At 43.6% G+C, this 27,826-nt stretch overlaps 1 protein-coding gene across 1 annotated transcript in view; it reads left to right on the forward strand.

Moving 5' to 3' along the window:
* Positions 1–27,826, forward strand: part of KDM4C (lysine demethylase 4C) — a 705,949-nt gene that overhangs the window by 462,750 nt on the left and 215,373 nt on the right. Inside the window, exon 15 of the mRNA XM_040357651.1 lies at positions 20,084–20,160. Within this exon, the coding sequence (XP_040213585.1) occupies positions 20,084–20,160 (77 nt within the window). The remainder of the gene's footprint in view (positions 1–20,083; positions 20,161–27,826) is intronic.

Genomic DNA, 27,826 nt, shown 5'->3' on the forward strand with positions numbered 1-27,826 from the left:
GCGCCCCCCTGCCCCAGAGCACCCAACCCCCCCATGTTGAGGGCATGCAGCCTGGTACGGCTCAGGAGGGGGGGGGGGGGCGCTCGCTCGTCCCCACTCCTTTCCTGGCCGGCCGGGTAGCGTGCTTTGGATACGGGTCTGGTATGGATTGTAGGGGGACCCCCTACGCTGTTTTTTTCGGCGTAGGGGGGCTCTCCTTACAACCCATAACAGACCTAAGGGCCCGGTATGCTCCTGAGGGGGGAACCCATGCCGGATTTTTATTTAAAATCCGGCGGGGACTTCCCCCTCAGGATTCATAACAAACGCCGCACACGTGTAGAATTGGCGGGAATCCAAGTCGGATCTCCCGTCGCTTCTATGACGGCTCTGTCTCCATCGCGGCAAGCCAGCTCGGCGCTGGCTCCCGCGATGGGGCTCGTAGGTGGTCAATCTCGCCGAGAAAGGGAGCGAGATTGACACAATATCGCGTTCACCTACTGTACCTACCCGGTTCCAAGAACGTCAGGGCGGATGCCTTATCACGTCAATACTCCGAGCTGTCCAGGGAGAAATCGATACCGACTTCGGTCATACCTCCTAATCAGATCCTGGCCGCCATTCGCACCAGCCTGACCTCTCCCCTTGGAGAGCAGATTTTTTGATGGCGGCCCAATCTGGTGCTCCCTCTGGGAGACCCAACGGCAGAGGTTTTGTGCCTGAGGAGTTGCGCACTCGGTTGTTGCGAACCTACCATAACTCCAAGACCATCCTGGAGAGGGCATCCTGGAAAGAATCAGCTGTCCTGGGCTGTTTCACGTTTGTTCTGGTGGCCTTCTCTACGTTCTGACATCGCTGCATATGTAGCGGCATGCTCTGTTTGTGCCCAGAGTAAGTCCCCTCGGCACCTTCCGTTGGGCCTTCTGCAACCCATCGCCACTGGGGAGCGCCCATGGTCACACCTTGGGATGGACTTCATTGTGGACCTTCCTGCATCCCAAGGCCATACGGTCATTCTCATGATTGTGGATCGGTTTTCCAAAATGTGCCACTGTGTTCCTCTCAAGAAATTACCCTCTGCACAAGAGTTGGCCACGGTTTTCGCCAGGGAGATCTTCCGGTTGCACGGTTTGCCCAAGGTGATAGTGTCGGATCGGGGAAGTCAGTTTGTGTCCAGGTTCTGGCGCGCCTTTTGCTCCCAGTTGGGGATTCAACTCTCCTTCTCCTCGGCCTACCACCCTCAGTCCAATGGGGCCGCAGAACGGTCCAATCAGGCCCTGGAGCAATTCCTTCGTTGCTATGTCTCCGATCATCAAGACAATTGGGTTGACCTTCTGCCATGGGCTGAGTTTGCCAGGAACACGGCGGTGAACTCTTCCTCTGGGACGTCTCCCTTCATGGCCAATTATGGGTTCCAACCTGCTGTGTTACCGGAGTCATTCTCTCCCCAGGATATTCCGGCTGTGGAGGATCACCTTTCCGCTCTACGTGCTTCTTGGGTACAGATCCAGAGGTCCCTTGAGGTCTCTGCGCAGCGCCAGAAACTCCAGGCTGATCGCAGACGGGCGCCTGCTCCTTCCTACCAGGTCGGAGACCGCGTATGGTTTTCCACTCGCAACCTCAACCTTCGAGTGCCCACTCCCAAGCTGGCTCCTCGCTTTGTTGGTCCCTTCCGAGTGCTTCGCAGGGTAAACCCGGTTGCCTATGCTCTTGCGCTCCCACCGGGTATGCGGGTCTCCAATGTGTTTCAGGTTTCCCTGTTGAAACCACTGGTGTGCAATCGCTTCACCTCCTCGGTTCCTCGGCCCCGTCCGGTCCAGGTGGGCGATCATGAAGAATATGAGGTGAGCGATATCCTGGACTCACGCTTGGTCCGCGGTCGGGTGCAGTTTTTGGTCCACTGGCGTGGTTATGGTCCAGAGGAACGTTCCTGGGTTCCCTCCGCAGATATCCATGCTCCTGCCTTGCTCCAAGCCTTCCACGCGCGCTTCCCCCAGAAACCGTTTTTTGCGCCGCGGAATAGGGGCCCTTGAGGGGGAGGTACTGTCATGGTCTTACCTCTCTGCAGGCTTCTTTCATCTGACATGTGCTGGCGGCCATATTGGTTCCTGGGCTTCTTATAACTTACAACACCCTGCGGCTCCTCCTTCCCACTGGGAGGAGCTGGATGCCTTGCATATATATATATAGGAGGTCTGTTGCTTCATTTCCCTGCTTGGTCCTCTTGTATTCACATGCTCCTGAGATTGTGCTGCTGCTTTTGGTTACCGATCCGGCTTCCACGGACTATCCTTCTGGCTCCCGATCCCTGGCTTTGTTCGGACTACCCTTCTGGCTCCTGATCCCTGGCTTTGTTCGGACTATCCTTCTGGCTCCTGATCCCTGGCTCCGGTGGAAGACTCGGCACTGTTTGATCATCCGTTTGGACTTTAAACTTGCTGTTTGGTTTTTAATAAAGCCTTCCTATTTCATTTATCTGTTGTTGTACGTCTGATTCATGCTTCCGTGACAGATCCTGCACGGAAATATTGAATTTCATCAGTTCATAGACTGCAACTAGTGAACTTTGAGTCACCATCTAATTTGGTAGATACAAAGGGCCAGATCCACGAAGCGCGTTGTTTCTTTATGGCCGGCGTAGTGTATCTCAGATACACTACGCCGCCGTAACTTACAGCGTATTTCCCGTATTCTCAAAGAATTTGCGCCGTAAGTTACGGCGGTGTAGTGTAACTGTGTCAGCGTAAGGGCGGGCAATTCAAATGGATGAGATGGGGGCGTGTTTTATGGTAATACGTCTTGACCTGACGTAAATGAAGTTTTTTCTGAACGGCGCATGCGCCGTCTGTGGGGGTATCCCAGTGCGAATGTTTGAAATTAGCCTGCAACAGGCCAATGCTTACAACGTGAACGTCGTTCTACACAAATTCCTATTTGCGAACGACTTACGCAAACAACGTAAAATTTTCAAAATTTGACGCGGGAACGTAGTCCATACTTAACATAGGATACGCCTCATATAGCAGGGTTAACTATACGCTGAAAAAAGCCTTACGGAAACTACGTAAAAAAAATGCGCCGGACGTACGTTCGTGGATCGCCGTATCTAGCTAATTTGCATACTCGACGCGGAAATCGACAGAAACGCCACCTAGCGGCCAGCGTAAATATGCACCTTAGATCCGACGGCGTATTAAGACGTACGCCAGTCGGATCTAGCCCAGCTTCAGGCATATCTTGTTTTGTGGATAGAAAACAAAGATAAGCCGGAGCAAACTAGAAGTTGCGCGGCGTATCAATAAATAGGCCAGCGTAACTTCTTTGTGGATCTGGCCCAAAGTTGCTAACAGTGAGCCAGATGCATTGGCAGGCTGGTTCTTTCATCAATGAAGCTACACCTGCCAACTGCAAAACACTAATGTCTCTAATGTCTCTTCAAAAAAGCACCCTGGCAAATGCATCAAGGACTGCGATTCCTCATTATTGCAAAGACCACCTGGTCTAATGTACGGTTCAACATCACATTTATCTACCAAGACACAAGTTGACAGCTCAAGGAATGCACTAAGAGTCTTGCTAGCATCCAAGGACATTTATCCAAGGCATCCCCCACTTCAGGACTTTTGTGAATGACTTATATTCTGGGACTTATATTCTGAGATTTTTGTCCTTTATACAGCACTTTTTTTTCACACAGTCATTTGGACTTATTTGCTAATTTTGCATTTTATACATTTTTTAAGGTTTATTTATTTGATTATATATGTCTTACATTTTTTACCTAGTTGGTCATTTCACACAGTGATTTTTTTAATAAATTCCTTTAAATAGGTCTGATTTTTACACTGATTATTTTAGTGGTTGCGTGCTTGTTTATATTTTATATATATATTTTTTACATCCCCCACTTTACACATTGAGAGTCAAGCCTTCTAAGGCATTCTGCGAGTCATCCAAAATATCTTCAGATCAAAGAGTGACTTTTCAACCCGACAGTGATTACGCATGTTTTGCTGCCCTTGGAGAAGAGACTTGATTCCTTCAAGGACTGTTGCAGACCTCAAGACAGTAACCTCAGGATCATTCCAGTTTTTGCCTGATGTTTTTGCATGTCCCCCCCTCTCTTTTTTTGTTTCTTTTTTAGGCATGTCAATGCATGAAGAGTCATTTGAAAGAGGATATAATAGGACTTTGTACCTATACTTTCCATATGCCACCTCTACCCACAGGTATACTGGTGACCCATCTTCTGCAGAGGGTTCTTCAAACTGCAGCCTCACTATATTCCCTTTAGCCGGACCAGAGTGGAATATTTAATAAAAAAATTCTCAGATGACACCCTGGCCTGGCCCTTACCACTCTGGTAGCACATAGATCCCATTACACTGGATATTGAGCAGTTCCTGTCTGCCTTCCGACATGCTTTTGATGAGCCCAGGCAAACATCCTTTGCTTCTGCCGCTCTTCTTTAGATTCGCCAGGTCCACACTACTGTGGGTCAGTATGCAGTGTATTTTCACACACTTCCCTTAGAGCTGACATGGAACAATGAGGCTCTCATGTCCAACTGTTGGCAGGGCCTAAACAATGGGATAAAGGATGAATTGGAAGGTAGAGTGTTGCCCTCTGACTTGGACAATTTCATGTCCCTCAGTACCCAGATCTGCTTTTGTAAAAGGGCCTCTGAGCATTCAGAGCAACCTAGATGCCCTCCTTCTCCACGTTTGTTTTAAATATCCCTGAATTCTGGCTGCACTGTCAAGATCCTCCTCTTCCAAAGCAGACCCTATGCAACTAGAAAGTACAATATACACAACTGTGCGTTCATGTGGACCTACTAAAGGCTTATGCATTTATTGTGGTGAGAAGGGTAATAAATTCCGCTTTACATGCCCTCAACCCGAGAAACCCCCAAAATATTGTTCTGTTCTTAGGTGGGGTTGCTAATGATCACGATTTTACCATCACCTCAGTCTTGTCAGTCCCAGTCTAACTTTGATTCCAGTACAAAGAACCATCATCATTCTTCAGGTGCTACAAGCAACTTTTTCATCCTTCCCTGGCACAGATCCTGACCGAATCCATTTCTTCTCTGAAGATCTCGATATAGGTAGCACAGTGGTGTAGTGAATAGCACTTTCGCCTAGCAGCAAAAGGGTCGCTGGTTCGAATCCTGACTACGACACCAACTGCCTGGAGTTTGCATGTTCTCCCTGTGCCTGCGTGGGTTTCCTCCAGGTAATCCGGTTTCCTCCCACACTCCAAAGACATGCTGGTAGGTAAATTGGATCCTGTCCAAATCGGCCCAGTATATATATGTATATCTGTGTGTATGACTGTGTGTCTCAAGTGTGTCACGATCCTACGGGGTAAAATGACCACACCAGCCAAGCAGACACTGGCTGAAAAAAGCGCCCAGAGGCGATTTAGTTCACATTAGTAGCGCTATACAAGTCATTCATTCATTCACAGTTTGCTCCATCAAGACGAAATTTAATTTTTAGTGCTACCCAAGCCATCCAATTCTGTTCTCGATTGGCCTTGGCTGTGGCTCTGTTCTTCTACTGAAGATTGGAGTGAGGGACAGATAACTTCTTGGGGGTTATGTGCTTTTCTCCAAGTTATAAGGTCACACCTATGATGCCTGTTCCACTTCAGCTCAACCTGAAACTTTACCTGCTCTCCTTCCAGTTTACCTGCACTTTTGGGTCTTCACAAGGTCTACATTTGCCTGACTGATTTGATTCTGAGCTCCACTATCCACATGGACCTGTTTCCTGTTCCTTCTCCAACAGGTGCAGATTTTATTTATTTCTTTTTTGTCCAGAAGGACATTTTCCTTGCATTGGTTATTGTGAACTGAATAGTATCACCTTTAAGAATAGAAAGCCACTTCCCCTCATTAGAGAGATTTTTGATCAGGTCCGTGGAGCCAAACATTTTTCCAAGTTTGACCCAGTAAAGCTTATTGGAACTCATTGGAATTCACGCTTGAGGCCAGTGGAGGACCACTTTTAACACCAGGAATGGAAATTATGAACTTATGCCTTTAGGTCTTTGTACCTCCCTGGTGGTCTTTCAGTAGTTTATCATTGTTTAGGGATTTACTATACAAGTTCATGATGGTCTATTTAGATGAAATGTTGGCGTTTTCTCATGACTTTGTGTACTGTTTGTACCAGTCTCCAGCACCTCAGGGCTTATAACCCCTTATGCAAAGCTGGGAAAATGCACCTTTGAGGTTCCTGAAGTGGCTTTTCCGGGATGCAACATATCCAAAGGTGGCTTGTGCATGGATCTCTACTCCTGTGGCGTGCATACCCACCAGTCTGAGGGCCACTCAGTTTCTTGTGTTTTTTCCAACTGATAAAGGAGCCAATGCCAAGAACTGGCCCAAAGTTACTGTTGATGCCTTTCACAAACTTAAAAAGACCTTTTTAGCAGGTCCTGTTTTAATCTGACACTCAGAAACCATTTTTTACTTGAAGTAAATGCTTCCAATTTTGGCACTAGGGCTCCAGTCCCATAGGTTGTTTCAGGCAGGAAAAGACCATGTGCATGAAAATTCTCCCTTTTTGTCAAGAATTTTTCTGTCGGTGTCTGGAAACTCCTTGCTATTAATGCAGTGCTACCCATTTTTTTCATTTGCAGTCATTATCATGGACATCATGGCAGTCATTTTAATTTTTTTTCCTCTAAATACCTTTTTTCTCTGTCTTCATGCCGCACTTCCGCCTTTGACCGCCTAGGTGATTACATGAGAATTGAAGAGAGAATGGATAGCCGCACTCCAATAACAGTTGAGGTTGTCTTAATTAAACGAACAGCAGGTACATCACAGGGTAACAGCAATGGGAACAAGGGAACAGCTGACGCGTTTCGCACTGGATTAGTGCTTATTCATGGCCATGAATAAGCACTAATCCAGTGCGAAACGCGTCGGATGTTCCCTTGTTCCCATTGCTGTTACCCTGTGATGTACCTGCTGTTCGTTTAATAAAGACAACCTCAACGGTTATTGGAGTGCGGCTATCCATTCTCTCTTCAATTCTTATGCATGCGCCTAGTGCACTGCCAGCACCCTCGGTATCCTGAGTCAGCCTGTGATTGCATAGTTGACCCACCTGGAGCGGTGATTTCCTTCCTTCAATAGGTGATTACATGACAAGGCGATTCCCATGGATTCCTGAGATATCAGCATCATTATCCCAGGTGTTCATGGGAATCGCCTAATACCGAAATCTGGTGTGATCTCAAGACTGGAAATGACGCGATCGGGAGGAGTTAAATGCCATTGCTATGGCAACCTGTCCGGAATTAACCTTAAAAAATTAATCATTGCCGCGCAATGGCATTACTGCACATGTGCGAGATCGGGAGGTGCATGCAGAGAAGCCAGCTGCACCAGATCCTGGAAATGAAGACAAGCTGGCTTCAGATGCCCACAACCGTTATGGATCCTGCCTACTTCCAAGATCAGGTTAGTTTAGAATAATTTAATAAAAAACAAAAAGGACCACGTTGCGGTCATGCTAATGTTGCAGTATAAGTAATAACAATTGCGTAAGGAACTTTTAGAAAAAAAATGGATTGGGGGACTAGAACTCTGCTTTAAGTTGGCTTTAGAGGATCGGAGGTACCTACTAGATAAGTAGATACCCTTGATTGTGATTTTTATCAACCATAAAAACTTTAAATACCTTCTAGCTGCTTGCATGGTAAACCCTAAGCAGGCCCAATGTTTTCCAAGATTTAACTTCACCTTTAAGCATGGCACCGACAGCTCAGGTCAGATGTGCTCTTCAGGTCTTCTGATGTTTCCAATTCTGGGGATGTTGCTACAGTTTTTCATTCAAGATGTATTCTTGCCTCTTATGTTTTTCAATCTAAAATTCCTCCTGGTTTTTCAGATCAGCTTCCTAAATTTTGTTTGATTTTTTTTTTTTTTTTTTTTTTTTTACAATGGAACTCTTTGTTCCCCCTGATTTTTGCCTTCAATAGCCATTATGTGTTCCCTTTTTCATCAAGATCTTGTGTCTACTTGGTATTCTACGCACATTGCCACTGTTCCTGTGGACATTTGTCAATTTTCATTATGGTGACTAGGTTTCTCTCAGTAATCATGTTAACTTCAGTTTCAGAATATCATTTTTCATTTGCTTAGCAGAAGAATCCCCCAATTCCATTTCCCTTTTTCACTTCTCCTGAAGCCACAATTTAGGCCCTTCATTGTTTGCACTCCATTGATTTATTGCTGCAGGCCACCCACTATCAAAAGTGGTTTGCTGATCAACACCAGCAAGCTTTTCCTAGCCTTAATCCTGGTCATCAGGTCTGGTTTTACCACAAAATAATTGTCCCCCTTTCAAGTTTGCACCACTATTGATCCTTGTAAAGTTCTTTTTTTTTTTTTTTTTCTTTTCCACTTCAGACTCAACCTCATAGAGTGTGCTTTATATGCTCATGTTCTGCGTACCAGCCCATTGCATCTCTATATTGGTTTTGCATCATAAGTGTCGTTTCTTTGTGTGTGGAAGTTACTTTTTCTTCCCTTTTTTTTTTTTTTTTTCCTTTTTTTCTTTTCTCCTTTTAAATATGAATACATATTATAGTTATTTATTTAGTATCACTCCACGTGCTTAAAGGCACAAAAAGAAAACAAAAAATGTTCTAATTTCAATTATCCCCCCCTAGCCCTTCCCCCCCATCCCCCCTATCTCACCTTAAACAATCTCTTATATCTCTAGTTCTCTCTAGTTTTCTTCTAATATATCTTTTAAGTCTCTGCCCTTAATTTTTCTGCGTAACTCCACGATTTCTTGAAAGTCCTCCATTTATCCCATTTCGTGATTTGTAAGATGTTGTTGCCCTCTATAGCCTCTTTTAGTTCTTCCATTTTGTATGTTTCTTCAACCGCATCTATCCACTCCCAAATTAAGGGGCACTCCACCTCTTGCCACTTCCTTGGGATAAGTCTCTTAGCGGCATTGAGTAAGTGCGGTACTAGCGTTTTCCTGTAACTTTTTATACCTTCCTCCCCCCCATGGAATAGGATGACCCATGGGTCCATCTTGATCTTTTTCCCCGTGATCTCTTCCACACAGGCCAAATTTTTTTCCCAATACCTCTTAACCTTGGGGCATCCCCACCAAAGGTGTGCCATATTTCCTGGTGATCTACATCCCCTCCAACACTCTCCTGTCTGTTCTTCTTTGAATTTTTTTAGCCTATCCGGAGTCATGTACCATCCGGATATGCATTTAAAACACATCTCCGCAGTACGGCTATCTACCGCAGAAGAGTGTGTCAGATCCAACATTTTATCTATTGTGCCCCCATCCCGCTGTGTTCCCAGTTCCCTTTCCCATTTTCTAATGAATGGAGGTATATCCTGCTCATCTATCTTCAATAGAATCCTATATAACTTTGAGGTAGTTCCTTTAGATCTTTCCGTGGAACATATTTTTTCTAATTCTGTTAACTGGTCTCCAGCTCTCAGTGGGCCTGGTAGATCCTGGATAAAATGTTTAAGCTGCTGATACCTCCATTCATTAATTTCCATTAGATTATTTTTAAATTTTAACTCCTGTAGTGTTATTATGTGGCCATCCTTCATTATATCCCTTAGTTGTACAGTGTCCTGCTTAATCCAATTACCCCCAACTTGTGTTTTACCTGGTGCAAAATAATCGTTATTTTTTAGTGCTATAAAAGGTGAATTATATTCCTTCTGGGTTTTTTTATAGACATTATCCCATATTTTAAGTGCATTTTTTGTTATTTCGTGTACATTTTTATCTAGTGTCCTAAATTGGGGAGGGTTCCAAATTATCTTGTCCAACCTCGCCTGTGCTAACTCATTTTCTAGACTTACCCACCTTTTTTCTTTGTTGGCTCTGGCCCACTCCACCACCCTTGTTATTACCACTGCATCATAGTATCCTTTAACATCCGGTACCGCTAAACCCCCCTTTTTTTTTGGTTGTTTTAGGGTCTGGAGTGATATCCTATGTTTCTTATTTCTCCATATATAGCTCATAATTAATTTTTTTAGTGCGGAGAATAGTGTTCTCGGGAGGGCTATAGGAATCATCTGAAATTTATATAAGATTTTAGGTAAAATTACCATTTTGCAATAATTGATTCGTCCTATCCATGATATTGCTCTATTTTCCACTCTTTTTGTTTCTATCTTAATTTCATTTAATAGGGGGATGAAGTTTATTTTATACATTTTTTTAATAGAGTTTGCTAACAATATCCCTAGATATTTAAGTTCTTTGACCCAGGCGAAATGGTACTTCACTTTCAAGGATTGCTCTTCCAATTTACTTATATTCATACTCATAATCTCCGTTTTGGTGAGGTTTATTTTGAAATTCGCGATTTCCCCGTACTCTCTGCATAGGTTTAATAGGTTTGGAATTGATAGTTGGGGTTTATCCAAATAGAAGAGGACGTCGTCTGCAAAGGCAGAGAGTTTGTATTCCTCCTCTCCTATATTGACCCCTTTTATTTCTTGGCAGTTACGGATCCTGGCCAAAAAAGGCTCCAATGAGAGCACCAAAAGGAGTGGCGACAGAGGGCACCCCTGCCTTGTACCGTTTTTCATTGAGAAAATTTGGGATAAACTGCCATTTATCTTTATTTTGGCCGTGGGAGACAAATAAAGGGCTGCGATCCAATCTATCATTCTCTGTCCAAACCCCATGTCCTTCAGAGTATGCAACATAAATCCCCAGTCTACTCTGTCTAACGCTTTTTCTGCATCGATCGACAGGAGTAGACCTGGGGACCCTACCGCCTTCATTCTCTGGAGTATCAAGAGTGTTTTTACTCCATTGTCTCTTCCCTCTCTACCTTGAACAAAGCCTGTTTGGTCCGGGTGTACCAATTTTGTCATTTCCTGTCTAACTCTTCCGGCCAGAACCTTTGCGTACAATTTTATATCAGTGTTCAGAAGAGATATCGGCCGGTACCCTGAGCAGTTTCCCGTGTCTTTACCTTCCTTTGGAATAACAGTGATGGTTGCCTCTGATGCTTCTTTACTTAATTTATACTCTCTTCCAAGGCCATTAAAATACTGGCATAATTTTGGGAGGAGGATCTCCTTGTATTTTTTGTAATACATCACAGTGAAGCCGTCTGGGCCCAGGCTTTTACCGGCTTCTGAACTTGTTAATGCTAGTTTAATTTCATTTTCTGTGATAGGCCTGTCCATCTCTTCTGCCTCCATTTGACCAATTTTCGATATTCCTGCTTCCTTTAAAAATATTGTGATCTTATTTTCTTTTTCCCCTTTTTGCCAGTTCTTTTGTTCTACCGAGTATAATTTTTCATAGTATAATCTGAATGTTTCTGCAATATCTTTTGTTGTATGTAAGACCTCGCCTTTTTCGTTTTTAATTCTGTCTATATAATTCCTTGATTTCTTTTTTTGTACCATCCAAGCTAGATGTTTGCTTGTTTTATTCCCCCACCTGTATCTTTCCCTTGCTATTAAGTTAAATTCCCTTTTTGTGTCCTGATCTAAGAGTTCTTTAAGTTCATTTCGCTTATTTACTAGGTTTAAATATAGGTCTTGTTGTTTTCCCATTTTCTTGTGTTTTTGTTCAAGCTTAAAAATCTCCCCTATGAGTTTTTCTCTTTTACTACTCTCCTCTTTCTTCCTCCTTGCTCCTTCAGAGATCAAGATCCCTCTTATCACCGCCTTGTGGGCGTCCCATAGTGTTGCTTTAGAAATTCCATCTATCTCATTTGTTTTAAAGTACTCTTCTAATTCTTTTTTAACCCTCAGGAAACTTTTCTCTTTGATTATTAGATCCTCATTAAGTCTCCAATTTTGATAGGGCTTTTGATTCCCTGAGATCTTTATGGATATGCTAATGGGAGCGTGATCCGAAATCGTCATGGTTTCTATTCTTGTCTCAACCACCATTTCCAGCATTCTATGGTCTACCAGTATGTGGTCGATCCGGGAGTAGCTCCCGTGGACCGGGGAATAAAACGTGTAATCTCGTTGGCTTGGGTTAAAGATCCTCCATGTATCCACTAATTGATTTCTATATAAGCTTTCCTTAACCTTTCTTAGTTGTTTGTCTTGGGTTTCTGATGTCTGATGGGTCTTATCTACTTTCGGGTCCATGCAAAAGTTTAAGTCCCCTCCCAATATTAACTTTCCCCTCCTAAAATCTTTTAATTTCCCTAGTATTTCCAACAGGTATTTCATCGGTGAGGTATTTGGGGCATATATATTTACAAGGGTGTATTCCTCCTCTTCCAGATTTCCCCTTAAGAAGAGGAATCTCCCTTCCGGGTCTGTCATTCTATCCGTTAGGACAAACCTAGTCCCCTTCGCTATTCCGATTGCTATCCCTCTAGCTCTTTTGGAAATAGTATCTCCATAGTACCATCTGGGAAAGTCGGAGGAGTATATCTTTGTGTTTGACCCCAATGTAAGATGGGTTTCTTGTAAGAAGGCAATGTCTGTCCTATACCTTTTCAGCTCCTTTAATATCTTATGTCTCTTAGTTGGGCTGTTAAGGCCTTTTACATTATAGGACAGACATTTAATCACTGGCATCCTTGTTTACCTTTCTTCGGGTTACAATCTCTTCTGATTGTTTTGGTGAGATAGGGTTTCTTCCCTCCCTGCTTCCCGTCCCTCCCCCCCTCCCTCCAACCAACCCGTCCCCCCCTCCCTCCCATCCCCTCCCTTCCCTCCCATCCCCTCCCCCTTCCCTCCCTCCTACCCCCCCTATCTGGCCTATTAAAGACCTCTGAACCATCTTCCATGTCATGGTTCAGGTCATTCTGGGTGGGGTCTGAGACCGCCTCCCCCCTTCTGGTTTTCTACCCGGGAGGGGGGGGGGAGAGGACAGGGCCCCGGCCCGTGGTCGAAGGAAATACCAGACCCAAGAAAAAGGAAAAAAAAAAAAAAAAAGGGGAAAAGATTAGCCGGGGGCATCAATTGTAGCCAAAAAAAGGGAAAAATGCAACTGGGGATAGAGCTAAGGAAAAAGGGGGAGGGGGGGGAGTTTCTATTCTCCTCCCCTCTCCCTCCCACCTCCGCCTCCCCCCTACCCCCAGCCTGGTAGGTCAGGGACCTGAATATCCAATTTCCTACAGAATTCGTTTAAGTCCTCGGGAAATCTTAGTGTCGCAGATCTCCCCTCTCTTGTTCCAATTAGACAAGCAGGGAAACCCCAATTATACTTAATATTCAGGTCTATCATCTGTTTTAAGAGTGGTTTTAACAGCCATCTCCTTGCCAGAGTTTCTGGGGCCACATCAGTGAATATCTGCAGCTCCGTCCCTTCAAACACTATCGGGGGTTGCCCCCTCAGCTTCTTCCAAATTGCTTCTTTATCTTCATAAAATCGGAACCTTATTATGACATCTCTTGATCGCTCGGGGTTCACTCTTTTCGGATTTCCTACTCGATGCACCCTTTCGATCCTAATTGGATTGTCTATTGTTCTTTCCAATAGTGGATTAAGTATCGTCTGTGTTATTATCCTGAGGTCCTCGCCCCTCTTCTCTGGTATAGACCTTATCCTTAAGTTTTGTCTCCGGCTTCTATTTTCCTGATCCTCCAATTTGTAGAGAATATGCCTCTGTTGATGTTGAATCTGATCTATCTGGGCTCTTAGTGTATTTGATTCCTGTTCTTGTTTCTCTATTTGTTCCTCTGCTGTTTCTATTCTGGAGAGCATATGGCCAAAATCGGTCCTTAAGTTCTGTATTTCACTTTTTATCACGTTTTCTAATCTTAACAGCATCTCTGCCATTTCTCCTTTTGAGGGGGATTGAGTGTCCGTGCTTCGTTCATCCATCCTGCTGCTTTCCAGTACACTTCCAGTAGGCCCCTCCTCTCTTAGTTCTATAGATGTTTCTCTGGAATTATCACTCTGGGGTTTCTTATTTTCAGCCTTTTTAACTTTATTCACTTGTTGCTTTATTGCACTCTGGGCTCCAAGCACCCGCGGGCTTTCCCCTCTGGTTACAAATGGCCTTATTGAGCTTGTTGCTGTAGTATTACTTGGGGTAATTGGGGGTCCCCCTTTTGTTGATCTACTCGTCATCCTGCTCATGTTAGTCTCCTTCTTTCTGATTCTCTTCCCCAGCTTGACCTCTTATTCCCCCAATTGATATAGAAATCAATATAATGGGAGAGATCGATATGAAGTGCTAGACCGGGTTGGGCCGGAGGTTTACTTTGTAGGGATTTGCTGTTTTAATTTTATTTTCTCCTCCTCTACCCCCTTTTTGACTCTTACCCTACTACTATTATCTCAGGTTTCAGCGGTTCTAACAGTTTGAACAACGCTTATCAGTGTACCAATATTCCAAATATTTATGTGCACAGAGGGCAAGATAAGAGAGAGGGGATAAGAGGATCACCTTCTAATCCTTTATTTATGGGGCTTGTAGGAGGAAACAGAATTTGAACTTCAAATTTCTTCAGAGTTCTTTCTCCTTTTTATCCCCCACTCCCTTCTTTTTTTTGTCCAGGAGAGGCGTATAGACAGTCAGTTCTTCAGATCGTCTGAGTGTCTAGATTTTTTGAAGCCCGGGATTAGAGATGCTCCCGGGGTAGACGTGATCAGTGACCCCTTTTCGGAGCCAAAGGATACCGAGGGACTCCCTAAGTATATGGTCTCATCGATAAAGAAAAGCAAATGGAATATTGATTCCAGTGACCCCGCTTTCAAATTGCACCGATCATATCCTACAATTGTGGGTCCTCTTGACTCGTATCCATGTTTTATATGTTTTTTCCTAGTTTTTAGCCAAGGATCCCTTTTATTTAATATTACTTTCCTATGTAATATATCCAGAGGGTTTATTTATCCTCAGTCTTTTTTTGTTTTAAGGAATATCGTTGTTCCCCCTATGTTTCCCCCTTTTTTTTCTCTTTCTTCTCCTCTCTCCCCTCTCCTCACCCCCTCCCCTGTTATATGCTTATCCACGTTTTTTTTTTTTTTCCCTAAATTTTGCCTGGTCAGTTACAACAAATAGTGTTTGTATCTGCAAGGGATATGAATAAACAGAGTTCCCTTATTTACCAATCAGTTATAGGGCTTTGGACAGGGGGAGAGGGAGAGGGTAACTTCAGGGATCTTTCCCTTTTCCTGCTATTTAAACGCCCAGGGAGACTAGGGGACTCCCCCAAAGAAAAAAAAAAGGGAAAAAGAGTCAAAACCAGGGGTGCCTAGGAATTCCCCAAGAGAAATGGGGCATATAATTTTCCCCGCAAGCAAAAAAAAACAAAAAAATTTCTCTTTCTTTTTTTTTTACAAATGGGCAGACTTCTAGGGGGACGTACAGGTAAGATTTTGAGTACAAAATGTATATGCCGATTTTACCAATTATAGATACTTCACATGTGATATAAATAGTCCCGCCCAGTCAAGTAGTATATAAAAAGTCTGTAGCAATCAGTTTATCCATGATGACACATCTTATCCACCCTTCTATACAAATTCATTTAGCGTGGACAGCTGGTTATCTCAAGGTTCTCATTAGCCTCCCTTATTGATCTTCCATTCTCAAGTGTTCAATTGTGTTAAATTGTTCTGCGACCATACCATACATTACAGCTCTAATTTAATTTCACATAGCAAAATACATCTCTCTTCTCCATAAGTCTGCATTTACTTGCTGTTTTAATTGCTGATTTCAGGCAGTCTGATTCAATTTCAACAAATTAAGTCCCAGAGTCGAATGTACCTCTAGGTCTGGATCAGCTGAGAGGAGGGGTGTAGATGATATCTCTCTGGGCTCAGCGTGCACGCTGGCTCAGTATACTCACTCACTTCAATGCGGGCTAGCATCCTGGTTGAAGCCGGTGTAGTCAGCGGGGACCGTCCTCCCGCTACTTACCCCGCGTCCTGTGTCCGTTTTTCCGGTGCTGCGGCGTGGCGCGACACTTCACCGCCCGCAGCCCTTAGCACCATGGGAAGCGAGTGGGTCCGATGGTCCAATGGAAAGCCGCTGAGCATCACGTGCCACGTACGGAGCTGCCGTCTCCCCCTCTCATTCAGCGCGGTCCGTCCTTCCTCTTAGCAGTCCCATAGCTCTTCACTCCCCCACCCGAGAGCGCATCGCGTCGTCACGTCACGTCCTCACGTGGACGCGCATCGCCACCCTCTTGATCCTTGTAAAGTTCTGTCCAGAGTCAATCCAGGTACTTAAGTTATAAACAGGAAAAAGCCAACATTTTTGCTGGGCTTATGATTAAGCCCTGTTGAGTGAAACGTATTAGAGGGGAGGTCCCATGGGGGGCTGTCACAGTGATTGTCAGCTTCAATAAAACAAAACTTGTGTGGCACCATTGGTGTGTGATTTGCTCTTTCCTGTGTTTAAGAAAAAGGACAGTTCCATATATCACCTGCACTCAGCACAGAAAGCAGAGAAGATTATATACACTACTTTTAAATGTCTTCCTTCTCATCTCAATTCTTTCAATGCCTCATTATTAAAACCACTAATTAGCGACCAGGGAGCGGACAACGGCCAACCTACTTTCATCATTGGGAGCTCTGGAGAAGACCTCCCATTCCTTACTCTGTTGTTTGGTGAAACCAACCTTAGTCAAAGTAGGCTCTGTCAAGCTGTAGTCAGCAAGTCCATAACAGGACACCTTTAGGATGTTGAATCGCACTTTTAAATACAGGCTCAAGGGATTTCTCACGCTGCCTTAAAGCGGGAGTTCACCCGAATTTTTTTTTTTTTTTTTACAGTAGATTGGGCCTAATTACGCGAAGCAGAATCGGTGTTTTGATTAAAATTAATGCAGTACTTACCTTTTTTGAGATGTTCTCCCGCCGCTTCCGGGACTGGGCGTTCCTATTTGATTGACAGCCTTCCGACGGTTGCATACAGCGTGTCACGAGTTGCCGAGCGTCGGTGCGGCGCTATATGGCGCCTGCGCACCGACGTTCAGCTACTTTCGGAAACTGGTGACGCGCTGTATGCGACGGTCGGAAGGCTGTCAATCAAATAGGAACGCCCAGTCCCGCAGCCCATACCCGGAAGCGGCGGGAGAACATCTATCTCAAAAAAGGTAAGTACTGCATTGATTTTAATCAAAACACCCGATTCTGCTTCCCGTAATTAGGCCCAATCTACTGTTAAAAATTTGATATTTTGGGTGAACCTCCACTTTAACCACTTGCCGACCGCTACACGACGATCTACGTCGGTAGAATGTCACGACTGCACAAATGGGCGTACTCTTATGTCCCTCCGTCCATCACAAGCTAGTGGGCGCATGCCGGCGGCGGCGCACCTGCCACGGTAGCGTGCCTGCAGGTCCCGCGGACTCAATGTCCACCGGTGGCCATCGATCGTGGAACGGAGAGGCAGAACAGGGATTTCCCTGTTCTGCCTAGTGACATGACAGGGATTTACTGCTCCCAGTGATCGGGAGCAGTGATCTCTGTCATGTTCTAGTGAGCCCATCCCCCCCAACAGAACACATTGAGGGAGCACGCTTAACCCCTTGATCGCCTCCTAGTGTTTTAACACCTTCCCAGTGACATTTATACAGTAATCATTGGCTATTTTTAGCTCTGATCGCTGTATAAATGTTAATGGTCCCAAAATAGTGTCAAGTGTCCAATCTGTCCACCGTAATGTCGGTCACTATAAAAATTGCAGATCGCCACCATTTGTTAATAATAAAAAATAATAATAAAACTGCCATAAATCTCCTATTTTGTAGATGCTATAATCTTTGTGCAAATCAATCAATATACGCTTATTGTGGGGTTTTTTTTTTACCAAATTTTTGTAAAGTACATATGAGCCTAATCTGAGGAAGAATTTTTATATATATATATATATATATATATATATATATATATATATATATATTTTTTTTTTTTGGGGGGGGGGGATATTTATTATAGCAAAAAGTTGAAAATATTGTGTGGTTTTTTTTTTTTTCTTTTTTTTCATTGTCGGTCTTTTTTTGTTTATAGCGCAAAAAATAAAAACTGCAGAGGTGATCAAATACCACCAAAAGAAAGCTCCATTTGTGGAAAATAAAGAATGTCACTTTTGTTTGGGTGCAAGGTCGGATGACTGCGCAATTATCAGTAAAAGTGACGCAGTCCCGTATTGTAAAAAATGCTCTGGACATTAATGGGGTAAATTCTTCCGATGCTGAAGTGGTTAAAGTGCCTATAATGGTTTACAAAAATAAGTAACAAAATTAGAAGGCATTTTCCAGTCATATCTATTGAAAAAATGTAAACTCATATATTAATTTCCACCACTGTATTTCAATTTCTAGACTTCTGCAACACGTTTTCACTATGCCCTGTAAATGGGCACTGTGGTGTCACAGAATTCATAGAGCCTGCCATCTGAGGTGCCGAGGGGAGCAGTTTCAGGAGAAACAGTCAGTACAAGAATCCAAGATATTGTGATACATATAGCATTTAGAAATTTGATGAGCAGAATTCAGCTGAAAAACATGCAGGGAAAAGATCTGACTCAAACGGCAAACTCTGGCATGTAGCATGCATGCAATGCAGCCCAATGGTTACACACAGGGAAGTTAAAATGACGATCAGAGATGAATGAATCTTGTGTAATTGTTTTACATTAGGCTAAACAAAAAACAAATACATTTATTGACTAAAAGGAAGCAAGTAACCTCTGTCAGCTTTAAAAAAAGTTTTTTTGCAGAGTAACCCCTGAGGCAGTGGCCATGTAAACATAACAATGCAATTGTCATAAAGCAATGGGGAGTGGCTGGACTTATCTAAATATGTCCAATGCAGCATGGAGTGTTTTTTTTTTGTTTTAAAGTGTGGAAGATCCAAATTACTGGGTTTGGTGGTTTTGATTGCCAAGGAGACCTTGGCCAGAGCTTGGAGACAACCATTTACCAATTTCACTGAAGTTACATATAGGCTAATGGGAACTTTGGTATATGAGAAGCTCATCTCCATCTTAGATTATACACACTCCAAGTTTCTAAAAATCTGTGACCCTGTATCGCGTACGGTGCTCAGGTGAACATAGACCATACGCTGCTCTGTATGACTGCACTCCACAGCCTGCAGATCTTTCATTCCGGCTAGACCATGAGGGAATTTCCCCATACATTCCCTCCCCCATTCTCCTCTCTTCCTACTCCCAGGCAAGCTCCTAACCCTTCTCTCTTTGCTTCTTTCTCTTCATATCGACTACTTCTCACTTTCTCTCTTTATTGTCTTCCTTCATTTTGGAGACTGTATATAAGTCACTGGATTTTTTCCGCTACATGTTGGAGTGCTCGTTTATTGTAAAGAGTTACAATTGTCGGTGGGTACATTGCACTTTTTTTGGTCACAAACCATTTCATCGCCATTTTGCTTTACCAATTGATTCCTCCTACCAGTGCTTCTTGCCATGCAGATGGGGTTTTCTTATGTTGTATGTTTTGTTTTAACACTTTACTCTCACTCATTTTACTGTGCCTCGTTTGCTGTGCATTTTCTTGTGTAAAAACTCTTGGAAAAATACAATATAACTTGATGTGAAACAAATTACTTGCATTTTTGTTCACTAAAGTGCAAAACCATACATTTCTTTACAGATCAAGGTTGGGTAAAAAAATCAGTTTATCCCTAAAAGCTAAATCTATTCTTGCTCCTGTGTAAACATTTGTACATGCAACATTGCAGTAATGCTGCTTCAAGACAAAATGTAATATCTGTGCATACTTGCTTATCTTGGATGACACAAGCATTATGCAGTATGTATGTGGCAGAAAGAGAAAATAAATTGTCGGTGTGTCTTACTCGAGGGTAGACTGTAGAGTCTGCGCTGTCTCTTATGACCTAATATGAGTGGGTTTACATGCAGTATTATACCATGCAGCATATACACAATAGGTGTCATTATTTTCTGCTAGTGTGCTGTCTTTTAGGGGAAACCTTTAAGAGTCTTAATACTTGATATTTGTCTGAAACGTCAAGGACACTCCGTCTTGGTTATTTTCCCCTTAAGCCTGTCTTGTTCTTGCTCCATACACCGCTGAGTTTCTTGAAGATTCAGAGACCAAAAGGGGCAGAATTCATTAATTAACTGAATTCTCTCATTACAGGTTGTTATGGTGTTCCTTCCCATGAAATTCATGATGGATGGATGTGTTCTCGATGTAGAATTGGAGTTTGGACAGCAGTAAGTTGCATCATTTATTTTTAGACTCCAAGCATGACAGAATAGCATGAAGGAAGTGATATTTAACAGCCAGGAACTGACTACAAGCCTGCCATTATTAAAAAGAGAATCTCCCCAGTAACCACCAAATGACTATGCAAATCAGAAAGATTTATCACATAATAAGCTGCGGCAATACAATGTGGCCATTTCTGTGAGAGGTACAAACTTGTATAATCCAGCATCACAGCGTATCCATTTCATGAAAACATACACACTTCATTCAAATAGAGAAATACAATTGTAGTCTGCATATGTACTGGATTTTGCCTTGCATTTATATATAATGCTTTAGATCCTTTTTCCTTCCAATAATTGGTTGCAGTGTGAGGAGACAGGTCTGATGGTTTGAGTTCTTGGAAGTTCATTGTAGCTTCTTTATGCACAATCAAAAACAGTGGCGCTAGAAGAATGTATAGATATATGTTTGTACACTGGAAATAGGGAACAAATTAAAAAAGTTCTTTATATAAAGTCCATAAAAAGTCCATGGGATGTAATCAGCACTTGTACGCTACACCCTTGGAGTGAAGCAGACAACTCTATGGATAAAGCGGGAACAAAAGGGGCGCAAGACTGAGTATTAATATTAAAAGTAATTTATGGTTAAGAGCAATTGGTAATTTTAGAGTGGACGATTATTACAGGCATGTGGGGATCGTCAGGCACATGGTGTCTCCAAGTCGTCCTGGTGGCCGTTTTGGCAATGGTCACTGGTGTGTCAGAATGTAGTCAAAAGCAGACGTGCACAGCAGAACATAGCCAATCACCGTTGTAACCAGGGTGGGCTGCAAGATTGCGTCGGGACATATGTGATGTCACAGGAAGGAAGTTTTTGGTGTGCTGACGTTTCTGAGATAATGGATTTCGAAGCTACGGATTTTTCATCAGATCTAAAATTGGTCAACCCACTTGTCTATCTTATAAAGGAAAGGAAGAGCTGGATGGGGATTGTGATAGGCTAACAGAACTGACAATTAGATGGTAAAGGACGAGCCATTCATAATGTATTGGCTGATACAAAAGTGAACCAGAACAATACGACGTGATCAAACACCAAAGATATTCACACAATCTTAATGAATTAATTGGAAAAGTGTATTGCTTATAAAGAAAATAAAAGATAAAAAAGCACAAAAAATGTATAAATGTAAAAATAAAACTAAAATAAATAAGAAATAAAATAAAAATGGAAATTGAAATGAAGAATAAAGATAAATATGATAGGGGGAAAAAACAGAACAATACAATTATAAATAAATGGTCCCGGCTGTTTAAATTTCAAATTGGTAAGCATATAAATAACGGAACATTCTATTTAAAGATAACTGGTCATTTTTTATAGAGAAAGATGTTGTCTATGGTTTCTAAAGATAATTTCTTATAGAGTAAGGAAGAGGAGAGGGAGGGAATGGGGGTAGAGTAGAGAAGGGGGGGGGGGAGCTCTTATAAGAATATTCAATATATGGGTTTATATGGTTCTATGGGAGACCATGTGCATCTGGGATCACAATCCCTTTGCGGCACACCTGGTCTTCTATGGCCGATACATAGATGATATAAAAATCATCTGGGATTTTCCCCACCACACAGGATTTTGCCACACACTGTAATTCCAATGATTTTGGACTCTTTCACCTTGGAGACAAATACCACTTCCCTCTGTTTTTTGGACCTAGTCCACCGTAATAGCCAAAAATTGCACTAAATCTACAGCTGGTAATTCATTTTTTAATTTCTCTAGTTTTAACCACCCCAGATGGGAAAAAATTGTCCCGAAGAGACAATTTTGTTTACGACATAACTGTACTAGGTTAGAGGATTACAACCACACAAATCTTTTTAAAACAAAAATTTGTCGACAAAGGCTACCCTCTAGAACTTATTGATCAGGCCCACGCCCACTACAATACTGAAGATATTCCAGATCCTAAATCCCAAACACTAGAAAATGTAGGTGTTAGAGTCATCACCCAATATCATACCAAACACTGGAAAATGGAAAGTGCGTTTTAAAGGACACTGATCCATATTACAGCAGGACCTCCATCTCAAAACCACCATTTAAAAATTTGCTTATAGGAAGGCACCCAACATCAAAGGGAAAGTTTCCCCCGGTAAAATTAAACCCATCAAATCATCTACAGACAATATTCTATTGACACCAATTCCATTAGTAGGTATGTTTCAATGTAAATAATTCCTATGTTTGATGTGCTCACATCCAACATGGTCAAAAATCCTTCATCCATAAAGGAAAAACTGGTCTATTGTTTATTTTGCCCCAGTGGTATGTTACATTTAGTCCGCACCATTAGGACTATACACGCTAGGTTTGGGGAACACCGCAGATTTGTACAATATATAAATGGACACTGGCGCCAATAGTGAAACTAAAAAGAAGAGAAGGGTTAAAAAAAATAATGAGGAATGATGATGTGATAAAGGGCGCTCCCAATAAAATTACTGAGTGCAAAGAATGTGCACAAATGTTTCAAAAAAGTATGTATGTGTATGTATGTGTATGTGTGTGTGTGTGTGTATATATATATATATATATATATATATATATATATTAGTTTGTAATTGCTCAAAACAAATATGTCATAAAAAGTTCAAAACCGCTCCAGAAATCTTTTTGCATGATTCTGCTCCAAACACCATGTGAAGAATAAAATCTGTGTTCCAGATTAAAATTTGTGACTTTTCACCCAAAGTGACAACAAAGTGTGCTCACCAGATGGCTTTGGCCAGCAAGTGACCATGAAGCATAAAGTAACTCCTCAATGCCTGGAAACCATTCCATGATCTCCTCCCAAACGATCGTTCACGTGTGTGGTGAACCAGGTCGAATGAGCCCGGGAACAGCCAGATCAAATCCTTAGTATTTATCCTCCACTTAAATCACCCACATCTGCAAAGCAAGCTCCGCCAAAAAGAGCCAGGGAAGGTAGATATAGTGTAGTATCGCTTGTTTATTGTTCAAAATGTTACTTTTTCCAGGAAGGTAGTGCAGCACCATGTAAGGAACAACCTAGTGCGGTGGAAGTCCATTCAGACAGTGCTATCTGACCAGCGGTGTATGCTGTGCATTAGGCAACCCCCCCAGCGAAAGTGACGTGAAGTGCGTGTCGAAGCTTCTATGCATTTCGCGTTCCAGCACATGTCATCAATATTTGTCAATTCGGGTCTCCCCAAGCACAGAGTCCTTCTCCACTTCTTGGAATATCATCAACATTCTTCAAAATAATTAAATGTGTAGGTCCTTGAATCTATCTCGCACACAAATTCCCCAGCAGAACGTTTTTTCAATGGCTATGCCGTCAAACATATCGGATTTGTATCCTCGATACATTGACACCTAAGGGAATGAATGAGGAAATTTAAGTCAGTACTGTAATCTAAAACAAACTTAGATTCTTTTTTAGTTAATTCAAGTTTCAAATTTTCTCCTTCCTTTAAACCCATTACAGTAAAACCTTGGATTGCGAGCATAATTTGTTCCAGAAACATGCTTGTAATCCAAAGCTCTTGTATATCAAATAATGGAAACTCAAATGATTTGTAACACAACCATTTATTCATAGGTCCTTTAGCTTCTAGTCCATATATAAATAAATTTTAGCAATGTGATCAGGTTGTGTAACCATAAAATGTCCATCCACAAGGGGATTAGAAGGAAAATCCAACAGGAGCTACAGCGTATAAAAGAGAGAGGCACCTCTAAGTGTAGCAATATGTTTCTAAATGTTATACCTTCATTAAATGTAACCATATTGCGCCTCTTCTCTTTTATACTCAGTTGTAACATGACGCTGCTTGTATATCAAGTCAAAATATATTTTACAATTTTGCTCTCAAACCAAGGTTTTACTGTATTAAACAATATTATCTATAAGAGGGCCCCCCCCCTTTTTCTCCCCTCCTTGTTCCCCCCCTTTCCCCCCCCTTTTTTTTCCTCCTCCCCCCTTTTCCTCCTCCTCCCCCCTTTTCCTCCTCCTCCCCCTTTTTCCTCCTCCTCCCCCCTTTTTCCTCCTCCTCCCCATCCCCCCTTTTTCCTCCTCTCCCTCTCCCCCTCCCCCCTTTTTCCTCCTCTCCCTCTCCCCCTCCCCCCGTTTTCCTCCTCTCCCCCTCCCCCCCGTTTTCCTCCTCTCCCCCTCCCCCCCGTTTTCCTCCTCTCCCCCTCCCCCCCGTTATCCTCCTCTCCCCCTCCCCCCCGTTATCCTCCTCTCCCCCTCCACCCCGTTTTCCTCCTCTCCCCCTCCCCCCCCCACGTTTTCGTCCTCTCCCCCTCCCCCCACGTTTTCGTCCTCTCCCCCTCCCCCCACGTTTTCGTCCTCTCCCCCTCCCCCCCACGTTTTCGTCCTCTCCCCCTCCCCCCACGTTTTCGTCCTCTCCCCCTCCCCCCACGTTTTCCTCCTCTCCCCCTCCCCCCCCCGGTTTTCCACAAATAGAGCTTTCTTTTGATGGTATTTGATTGTCTTTGATTTTTTTGCGATTTATAAATGCCATGGGCAGATGTGGAATTGCACCCCAAAATACATTCTGCTGCTTTTCCCGACTACGGGGATATCACGTGTGTGGGACATTTTGGGAGCCTAGCCGTGTACGGGCCCCGAAAACCAAGCACCTTCAGCATTTCTAAGGGCGTACATTTTTGACTTCACTCCTCACTATCTATCACAGTTTTGAAGGCCATAAAATGCCAAGATGGCACAAACCCCCCCAAATGACCCCATTTTGGAAAGTAGACACCTCAAGCTATTTTCTGAGAGGTGTGGTGAGTATTTTGCAGCTCTTGTTTGTTTTTGAAAATGAAGAAAGAAAAGATTTATTTTTTATTTTTTTAATTTTCAAAACTTTATGACTAAAAGTTATATCTGCAAAATACTCACCATACCTCTCAGCAAATAGCTTGCGGTGTCTACTTTCCAAAATGGGGTCATTTGGGGGGGGGGGGCGGGGGGAGTGGGTTGTGCCAACTGGGCATTCCATTCCCTCTGAAAATGTGATATGCAGTGAGGAGTGAAATCAAAGATTTACCTCCTTAGAAAGCCTGAAGGTGGTGGTTATTTTTTGGGGCCCCGTACGCGCTAGGCTCCCAAGAAAATTAAGTTGAAAAAACATATATATTTTTTTTTTTAAAGCAAAGGCCCTACAGATTAAAATGGTGGGTGTTGCATTTTTTTTTCCACACAGTATTTGCACAGTGATTTTTCAAACTCTTTCTTTTTTGTTGGAAAAAAACACTTTTTTTATTTTAGTGCACTAAAACACACTATATTGCCCAAATGTTTGAAATAAAGAAGATGATCTTAGGCCGAGTACATGGATACCAAACACAACATGCTTTAAAATTGTGCACAAACATGCAGTGGCGACAAACTATCCTATCCAGATCCTTTTAGACATTTTTTATTTATCGAGCTATAGTTTAGTACAGGGCTCAAAATTTGAAGTCACGAGCCACTAGCCAGGCCTTGAAAGTTACCAGTTGCCCCACCCAACCCCTCCCCTGCCCCACCCCTAAGTCCGCCCTTAAACACACCATCATAAATGATCTCATGAAATTACATTGTTTAATGTTTTATGCAGAATGAAGTTACAAAAATAAATATTAACAACAATATTAACATAAAGCATATCAGTAATCATCAGTGCAGCCTCACATTAGCCATTAATTGCAGCTTTACAGTTCCCATGAATGCAGCCACACTGTGCCCATCATTGAAGCCTCACTGTTCCCATCAAATGCAGCCTCTGTCCCCATCAAATGGAGTCACTGTGCCCATCAATGCAGCCTCACTGTGCCCATCAATGCAGCCTCACTGTGCCCATCAATGCAGCCTCACTGTGCCCACAAATGCTCCTCACTGTGCCCACAAATGCTGCCCGCTGTGCCCACAAATGCTGCCCGCTGTGCCCACAAATGCTGCCCGCTGTGCCCACAAATGCTGCCCGCTGTGCCCACAAATGCTGCCCGCTGTGCCCACAAATGCTGCCCGCTGTGCCCACAAATGCTGCCCGCTGTGCCCACAAATGCTGCCACGCTGTGCCCACAAATGCTGCCACGCTGTGCCCATAAATGTAGCCACGCTGTGCCCATAAATGTAGCCACGCTGTGCCCAAAAATGTAGCCACGCTGTGCCCATAAATGTAGCCACGCTGTGCCCATAAATGTAGCCACGCTGTGCCCATAAATGTAGCCACGCTGTGCCCATAAATGTAGCCACGCTGTGCCCATAAATGTAGCCACGCTGTGCCCATAAATGTAGCCACGCTGTGCCCATAAATGTAGCCACGCTGTGCCCATAAAAGTAGCCATGCTGTGCCCATAAATACTGCTCACTGTGCCCATCAATGGAGATGCAGGTTAAGCCAAGTCCAGGTGACCAAACACATCTGAGACACATTGGTACGCACATGGACCAGGCAACTTGGCTAATATATTATAAGCGAAGTGAAGCACTCACCGTGGTGTGTGTCATGGAGCCAGGTCTGTGTTCGGCAGCACTGTAGTAAGGTCCCGCCCCCCTAGACCGGCTTGTGCGATAGACTGAACACTGATTTAATATACTATCACAAGAGCTGGTCTAGGGGGGCAGGACCTTACTACAGTGCCGCTGAACACAGATCCGGCTCTGCAACACAGCCTGTATCTCCGTGACACATGGAGGAGGAGAGAGGGAGGCAGTGCAGGCTTCTGTACAGGACATCAGAGCGGTGAGGGGGGGGGGCAGGGGCGTACCTAGAGCATTTGGCACCCGGGGCGGATCCTACATTTGGCACCCCCCCACCTTAAAATGTAAAAACACCCCTCTGTGCCCCCTGCATACCTCTGCATCCTTCAATATATTTTTGTCAATTCTGTGTACCCCTCTCTCCACAACTGCACCTCTGGACTCCTTTACATTACACAGCACCCTGCACCTCTGGACCCCTTTACATTACACTGCACCCTGCACCACTGGACCCCTTTACATTACACAGCACCCTGCACCACTGGACCCCTTTACATTACACTGCACCTTGCACCCCTTTACATTACACAGCACCGTGCACCTCTGGACCCCTTTACATTACACTGCACCCTGCACCTCTGGACCCCTTTACATTACACAGCACCCTGCACCTCTGGACTCCTTTACATTACCCTGCACCCTGCACCCCTTTACACTACAATGCACCTCTGGACCCCTTTACATTACATGGCACTCTGGACCCCTTTACATTACACAGCACTCTGGACCCCTTTACATTAAACTGCATCCTGCACCTCTGGACCCCTTTACATTACACAGCCCTTGTACCTCTGGACCCCTTTATATTACACTGCACCCTGCAACTCTGGACCCCTTTACATTACACTGCACCCTGTACTTCTGGACCCCTTTACATTACACAGCCCTTGTACCTCTGGACCCCTTTACATTACACTGCACCCCTGGACCCCTTTACATTACACAGCACCCTGCACCTATGGACCCCTTTACATTACACTACACCCTGCACCTCTGGACCCTTTACATTACACAGCCATTGTACCTCTGGACCCTTTACATTACTTGGCACCTTGCACCCCTTTACATTAAAGAGCACCCTGCACCTCTAGATGCCTGTATGTTAC

The sequence above is a fragment of the Rana temporaria genome, chromosome 1, assembly GCF_905171775.1.
Source record: "Rana temporaria chromosome 1, aRanTem1.1, whole genome shotgun sequence".
In the NCBI taxonomy this organism is placed as follows: domain Eukaryota; kingdom Metazoa; phylum Chordata; class Amphibia; order Anura; family Ranidae; genus Rana; species Rana temporaria.